Source organism: Lepidochelys olivacea (genome assembly GCF_965140295.1).
Source record: "Lepidochelys olivacea isolate rLepOli2 genome assembly, chromosome: 19".
NCBI lineage: Eukaryota > Metazoa > Chordata > Testudines > Cheloniidae > Lepidochelys > Lepidochelys olivacea.
Window position 1 is genome coordinate 9,673,333 of NC_140429.1, and position 7,928 is coordinate 9,681,260.

At 45.3% G+C, this 7,928-nt stretch overlaps 1 protein-coding gene across 1 annotated transcript; it reads left to right on the top strand.

Annotated features, from left to right (window-relative positions):
• The first annotated feature begins 5,087 nt into the window (after positions 1 to 5,087).
• ZNF593 (zinc finger protein 593) lies at positions 5,088 to 7,353 on the top strand. The gene is made up of 3 exons (XM_084652270.1): positions 5,088 to 5,353; positions 5,841 to 5,903; positions 6,796 to 7,353. The coding sequence occupies exons 1-3, from the start codon at positions 5,157 to 5,159 to the stop codon at positions 6,923 to 6,925; spliced, it is 390 nt and encodes a 129-aa protein (XP_084508396.1). The 5' UTR covers positions 5,088 to 5,156; the 3' UTR covers positions 6,926 to 7,353.
• Positions 7,354 to 7,928: the final 575 nt, after the last annotated feature.

Below are 7,928 nucleotides of genomic sequence, written 5' to 3' on the forward strand. Positions count from 1 at the left end.
AGCAGCCGTGTTAGTCTGTATCTGCAAAAAGAACTTTCTTTCTCTTCGGGCTTTCCAGATCATTCCCTGTAAGGGTACAATACTGCGACTAACTGCACGTGTCTGTATCACTTTTCATTCAGCCAAGCTGCCTTAAAGAGTTTATTTATAGAGATCATTCATCCACCACTCAGGCATGCTCACCTCTGGGGTGGGAGGTTACAGCTGTTTATATACAGCAAGGGGCAGGGCCCAGTGTGGTTTCAAGCAGAAAGTGAAGTACATTAGAACGTAAGAACGGCCATCCTGGGTGTGATATTATGAGTGTAATATAGTATCTCATGCATTCGATGAAGTGAGCTGTAGCTCACGAAAGCTTATGCTCAAATAAATTGGTTAGTCTCTAAGGTGCCACAAGTACTCCTTTTCTTTTTGATAATATCTCATTGAAAGGTGACAGGGCCAGAAAGAGTTAATTAACTCACAGACTGACCTGACCCATGGCCAAACTTGAGAGACTGGTTAGGAAGATACCTAAAATGAATAGAGCTTTGAAATGCAAGCCTGTATTGTTAGAGATAGAAGGGTAGATGTTTGTTCAGGTCTTGTGATGTAAGCCAACAAGTCTTGTCTATAGCTTTGATTCAAAGATCAAAAGTATTAGTATTTAGGAAGACACTTGAGGGAAATTGTATTATTGTCTATATGTCTCTTTGAAGGTTGTGTGTGTAACCTGTATCTGAACTGTTTAATGGATAAATTACCCTGTGCCAATTGCCATGATGTTTGGAAGAAGGAAAGTTAAGCCTATTGTTTTCTCAGGCCAAAAAGCTGCTGGAAATGTATGAAAACCTTGGGACACGATCCTTCTTCAGCTCAGATCTGCTTTGGGTTTCAAGAGGGGGAAACCTTAAACCATAAGGATTGAGATCCCCAGTCACTGACTGGAGTCACCCTGAATATGGACATTGGACTATAACCTATGGACTATTTCTAAAAGGACTTTTGGCAACTACAAGCTCATCTCTGCCATGTATCTGAACCTCAAGAATTGAACTCAGGTCTGTCTGTATATTGATCTTTTAACCAACACTCTCTCTCTCTCTTTTCTTTTTTAATAAATTTTAGTTTAGTTAATAAGAATTGACTATAAGCGTGTATTTTGGGTAATATCTGAGTTATCATTTGGCCTGGGTCTGGGGCTTGGTCCTTTGGGGTCAGGAGAACCTTTTCTTTTATTTGATGAAATAAGATTTTCAGAATTTATCACTATGTTTGACGTGTATCTGGAGGGAGGCCTGAGGCTGGGTACTTTAAGGGAACTGCATTATTTGGACATCTGAGTACCCAGGGAGGTGCTAGAGAAGCTGTTTTGGGCTGGCTGGGTAAATCTAAGTATTGGAATATCCACCAGCGTTTGGGGTTTGTCTGCCCCGTTTTGTTTGTTCACCCTAATTGAGTGACCTCAGCTGGCTCCCACGGGCAGCACCGTCAAACTGGGTCAGACCAAAGGTCCATCTAGCCCAGTATCCTGTCTTCTGACAGTGGCCAAGGCCAGGTGCTTCAGAGGGAATGAACAGAACAGGTCATCATGCCTCACGTGGACACCAACAAATACATAGCTGGAATTAGTCTGCCTCACCTGTGTATTAGTATTGTTAAAATAGGTATCAGAGTTATAAAAGTGTGCTTAGTGTTTAGACCTGGGTTAGTCAATTATTTTTGCCAAGGTCCACGTTTCTTGGTCAAGGTATAGTCAAGGTCCAGTCCGGGCTCCAGAGAAACATTTTTCACACCAAGTGTCACTGTTCAACGAACACATACAATTCTATGTTATATACCCTATTGCTTATATTTTTAGTGCATTAAATGAAAAATAAAATCAAACCACTGTATAACCTAAAAATAACCTCCAAGAAAGATGTAATAAATTACATCTGAGACTTTGAGAAAGTACATAGAGGAAAAAAGAAAAGGAGTACTTGTGGCACCTTAGAGACTAACCAATTTATTTGCATTTATTTAGTATGCATCCGATGAAGTGAGCTGTAGCTCACGAAAGCTTATGCTCAAATAAATTGGTTAGTCTCTAAGGTGCCACAAGTACTCCTTTTCTTTTTGCGAATACAAACTAACACGGCTGTTACTCTGAAACCTGTCATTATACATAGAGAAAATGTCAAATCGATGCAAACATTAGCATTAAAACACTTTCAGACAACTGTTTTAAGTTTTGAATGTGTTTTGTCAAATAAGACTATTGTAGGCATATATGTATATAGAGAGATAGAAAAACATATTTGAAACTTTCAAGCCCTTTGTGGTTTATTTAATAAGTATCAGAGTATGAAAGAAAATAACACTTAGTACACATGAACTCTATCTTTTATGATTCAAGTCTTTCCAATAACAAATACACATCCACTTACATGTATTAAAAAAAAAAATCATGAATAATTACTGTGAAATACCTGTTAAAACTGCAGTATCACTATTGAAAATGTAATTTTATACAGCAGTACAAATTTAAAATAAAATATGCGTGAATAATGTATGATTATACTGCTCGTCATCGGTGGGGAAAGTGATAGGTCCTCTGCTGGACAAGAGCCTTGAAGTCTGGAGTGAGTTCAGTCAATGCAAGAGAAGGCAATTGCACAGATGATTATCAGTCAGAACAGAGCGATTACGGGATTTCATGTTGATTACGGGATTTCATGTTGTTCGTTGTTGAGAATGCTGATTCACACACGTAGGTCGAGCCAAACATAGTCAAAATGTTAGACAATGCATCCGACGAAGTGGGGATTCACCCACGAAAGCTTATGCTCCAATACGTCTGTTAGTCTGTAAGGTGCCACAGGACTCTTTGCCGCTTTTTCCAAATGTTAAATGCCACCTACCTCAAGTGTGGAAAGTTTCAGCTGTAGTTTCAGCATGCTGCACCCTTAGCACTTCATTGGCTTGTAAATCAGTAAACTCCTGCTTTAGTTTTGCTTTTTCAAACATCAGGAATGGATGTTTTTGCTTGATCAGACTAAGTGCCATTTGCTTGTACCACGAATGGATTCCTGACACGCAGGAAGATGTTGTGAATGCTTTCAGATTCTGGAACCCTCTGCAGGAAGTTTTGAAAAAGTCTGTCCAGAGATGATGCCACCCGAGTAACGTCTGCAGTGTCCCAGCAGCTCAGCAGGGTAGGGAAATGCAGCATCTCTCCAGGTTCCAAATCACTTTTGAAGAGACTCAGTTTGTTTTGAAATGAGGGGACACTACTGTGGAGATCCATTATGTTGTGATTTTACCCTTGTAGCTTTAAGTTGAAATCATTTAAGTGGCCTGTCAAATCAACAAGGAAGGCCAGAATGCTCATGCTTGCGGCATCCCTCAAAACCACATGTAACTCTTCTGCCTTTTTCCCTGGAATGTTATGTAGATATTCTTCCACATGAACTCGAATTTCCCACAGCCTTCTTAGTAGTTGCCCTCTGCTCAGCCAGCAGATGTCATTATGAACCAACAGGTCATCATAATTGGCAGATACTTCTGAAAGAAAGCTTTTGAACTGTCTTTGTTGCAGTGATGACTTGGACCGAAGGAAGTTGACAAGTTTAATCACCATTGACAATACAGTTGCATACTCATTGCTAAGCTTCGCACAAAGTTCGGTTTGGTGAATTACACAGTGATAGCAAATCAAATTGGGGTTCAGATCTTGCAGGTGTTTCACAAGCCCTCTGCAAGTGCCCATCATGGCAGGAGCGCCATCTGTTGCAACTGACACAATCTGAGTTACGTCAAGACCTTCATTAGACAAAACAGTTTGAACAGAATTAAACAAATCTTTGCCTAGCGTGCAACAGTTATGCAGTATAAAGGTCAACAACTCCTCCCCAAAATTCTCTCCATCAAAAAAATGGGCATATAGTGCTAGGTGCGCTGTGTCCCTGATGATATGGGACACTTCCACAGCCATGGAAAATTTTCCCATTTGCTGTTTCATACACAATTGCTTGAAAAAGTCTTGTGCCATCAACTCAGCGTGCCTAATAGCTGTTGTGTCTGAGAGCGGCAGTTGTCTGAAGGCGTCAACAATGTCTTTCTTCTCTGCAAAAAAGGATTTCAGCTGTAGTAACCATGCACTGCTTAATAACGTCTGCACCTGCAAAAGGTTTTCTGTGTTTTGCCATTATCCACACCCACCGCAGTGATGCTCCAGTTGCCTTTTCCTAAGCACAAGTAGCCTTTGAAATAGTATCAGTGCTCAGGAAAAGGCAACTGAAGCATCACTTGCCTTCAATATGTATCCTTCAATGAAGCGATCTTGTCTGATCTTCATTGGGAGCCCAGTGGATACTTGTGGTCAAAATCCATGTGCTTCATTTCGTAGTGCCGTTTGAGGTGCCCACATTTAACAACAGCCACAGTCTCTGTACAAATTAAACATACTGGTCGACCCCTTGGACGTGGTGGTAAAACAAAACAATAAGCGTCGGTCCACTTTGCTTCAAACGAACGGTTCTCGGTGTCGACTTTCCTTTTCTTTGCTGCCATGTGTAAACACAGGTGTGGAAAGGGCTGGAGGTGGGACGACCTTGGCTCACCTTTGCTCCTCCTGCAGTTCACCCACAGGCCCGGGAGAGGGGCTGCAGGGAGGGAGAGGAGCAGGCCCAAGAGCCCTCCCCTTGTCGCAGGAGCGGAGGACAGGGAAGCGCGAATCTGCCGCAAGCCACCGAACTCTGTGCCTTCTCCTACCTGGAATGGGGCCTGCTGGGGCAGGGGGAGCGAGCAGAGCCCGTTTCCCACAGCAGCCCTGATTGGCGGCCAAGGATAAAGCAGCCAATCAGAGGAGGCTTCCCCAAGAGAGGCGGGAAATATACCCCCGCCCCCAGCAGCTGCGGGGGAATTGTGGCCACGACCCCGAGGAGCCATTTTGGATTTTGATGAGGGAGGGGGTCATTGCAGGGAGCCAAGGGGGGCGTGGCCCAGCCCCGCCCCCGCCTGCCCTGAGTTCTGCTCCCACCCTGGCCCTGTGCCTTTCCCGCATGCGCGCTAGGTTCGCTCCCCTGACAGGAGCGGGAGGGGCGGTCGCTCTGTGATGAGGTCACAAGCCGGCGCCGGCCGGAAGCGGAAGTAGGGGAGGAAGCGGCGGCTCCGTTTTCTCTCCCAGCCGCGCCATGGCGCCGCGGAGCTCACGTCACACGGGCTCGCACAAGGCGCACTCCCTGGCCCGCCAGTGGAAAGCGAAGCGGCGGCGCCGGGACCTGGACCAGATCCACGGGGACCTGCGGCCGGACAACGCGGCCAGGCTGCTGCACCAGGAGCCGGACCCCGACATGCCCGGGAGCGCGCAGCACTACTGCCTGCACTGCGCGTGCGTGAGAGTGGGGGGGGGGCATTGCGCGTGAGGCGGGGGGCGGCTGCGGCGTCCAAATGGCCCCTCCCGCCCCCAGGTCTGTCTGCCCCTCCCGCTACCCGGGCTCGTGCTCCTGCCTCCGCGGGGGGGGGCCCAACTGCCGTGGGGCCCCGGGGCCGCCCGTGGCCTGCGGGGTGTGAGGGGCGTGTTCCCAGGGCCCAGTCCCCTGGGCTAACCGGGAAGAGGCTCCCGAGCCTGCCTGCCTGCCTTCCCCCATGTCTGTACAGCGGGGCCCCGGGGCCGAATACTTAACTTCATCAGGCCCCTTTCCCCACCTTCTGATAGAAACAGTGTTTGGTCAGTAATGACCTTTGGTATCCTGAGCCTTCAGCTCTGTCTTCGGGCTGAGCCTGCAAAGCCTCCTGTTTAGTTCTTAGCTTGACGCTTCCACGGAAAGGGCAGGATTGTGTTCAACTGCCTGAACGTCTTTCTTCTCTCCCGACAGGCGATACTTTGTCGATTTGAATAGCATGAAGGAACATTTCAAATCTAAAGTTCACAAAAGAAGGTAATGTAAATTCTGATGTGAGGGCATATTTTTCTTAGAAGCCTATTAGCATGAAGAAAAAAATCTGATTTATTTGGGGTTCTTATGAATAAGAAAGCCCCCACTCCCTTTTCCTTTTAAAAAGTTACTTGAAAAATCTCTTTTCCTATCTCTTCTCCCCACCCCACCAGTCTTCATGGCTTCTTAAGTCTTCTAAAGAGAGTGTAATTCCGCTAGTGGCTGAAAGTGTCCATTTAGTCACAGAACAGGTGGTACAGCAATGATAGCTTTGCCACTGCTGTTTTTTCAATCCCACTCTGAAATTTGAGTACCTGAGATTTAGTCTAGATGTACCTGGCAATGTCAAGTGCAGCTTTAACTGGTTTCAGTTTGTGGTAGTTTTTAAAGTGCTAGACTTACAGGGGGAACATTTGCAAAAAGAAAAGGAGTACTTGTGGCACCTTAGAGACTAACCAATTTATTTGAGCATGAGCTTTCGTGAGCTACAGCTCACTTCATCGGATGCATGCCGTGGAAACTGCAGCAGACTTTATTTATACACAGCATAGTCTGTGTGGTATGTAGATTGTAATGGATTTTTTACCTTCAGTCCTTTTGGTACGATGTCCATCTGTTTGCATTTGGAAAGGAAGATGATGTCTGTCTGTATCTGTACAAGTTTTTTCATGCAGTTGATAGATACTCCATACGGCTAAATGCAGTGCCTTGCATAATGACAGGTTTCAGAGTAACAGCCGTGTTAGTCTGTATTCGCAAAAAGAAAAGGAGTACTTGTGGCACCTTAGAGACTAACCAATTTATTTGAGCATGAGCTTTCGTGAGCTACAGCTCACTTCATCGGATGCATGTCACAACTCATGTTCCTCTCTTGGGTTTTTTTTTTCTTTTTTAGACTGAAGCAGTTGAGTGAGGAGCCTTATACCCAGCAGGAGGCAGAGAGAGCAGCTGGGATGGGATCCTACATTCCTCCAAAGAAGATAGAAGTACAGACTCAACCGCTTGAGATGGAGGAATCCAGCTGAATAGGGAGGACCAGCAATTGTTCTCCGATCCATTAGAAAGCGCCCTTGTTTAAAGCCCCACTTCGTGGCAGCTTATTTTCTGAGTTCAACAAGTGTCTTTCTAAACACTCCCCCTGCAACAAGGCATAAAAATTAACTCAGCTGTTCTCATTAATTCTTCAGCAAGGAGTAGAGCGCTGGCCAGTGGAGACCTTTGGACCCTCTTGGGTTGGCAGATATTGTGCGTTATGTTCTCATTGGCAACATGGACATACAGTGCAGCTAGAGGTCCAGAGAAAGGATGACCAGCGTCCTGGTGATATTGACCTGATTGTTACAGTCTTTTCTCTTTGTGTTAGTATTTTAAGCAGTGGATGCAGCTCTTGAGGAGTGTGACCTCTGTAATCATCCATCAAACTATTTTAATAAACAAGCTGGCAGCTGCTAAATGAGCCATAGAACATTCCTTGCCAGTTTGATCCTGATTGAGTTGTAGGGACTCAGTTTGGAAAATGAGCTGAGCTGAATTGTTAGCAAAAACATCCCTTTCACCATCCAGCTACCTGGACAGGGCTAATCCCACCAGCTTGATTGTTCATTATGACTGTTTGAATTTAATTGGTTGAAGTAGCCTATCCTTTCATTTGTGGGGCACCTAGATAAGAGGTCTGAGCAGCCTCCAGCTTGGTCACTGCTAAATTCACTGCTATATTTATTCTTAATATATTTCCTTTGGCAGATGTTCTAACATCTCAAACAATTTCCTTTCTGCCCTCTTCAAGTGTCTAGTTAACTCTTCCCTGGTATGGGAGGATGACTTACTAAGCTCCTTCCCTTCTCTTCTATCAAGAGGAGTCTGCTGAAAGACATCCCCAACCCAGCTGATCCCAACCTCATCACATTGTTAGGGATGGATACAAATTGCATATGAAACTGTTTAAAACCCACTGACAGTCATTTGATTGCAGGAGATCTCCTTCCAGCCAGGGAGCTGTTTTTGATGAGATCAGTAACCTAAGAGGAG

What these genes read in the sequence shown, in the direction of transcription:
- ZNF593 (XM_084652270.1), top strand. Translation starts at nt 5,157, where the DNA reads ATGGCGCCGCGGAGCTCACGTCACACGGGCTCGCACAAGGCGCACTCC. An exon ending in CACTACTGCCTGCACTGCGC is followed by an intron (nt 5,354 to 5,840) that starts GTGCGTGAGAGT and finishes CTCTCCCGACAG; the next exon opens with GCGATACTTTGTCGATTTGA. An exon ending in TCTAAAGTTCACAAAAGAAG is followed by an intron (nt 5,904 to 6,795) that starts GTAATGTAAATT and finishes TTTCTTTTTTAG; the next exon opens with ACTGAAGCAGTTGAGTGAGG.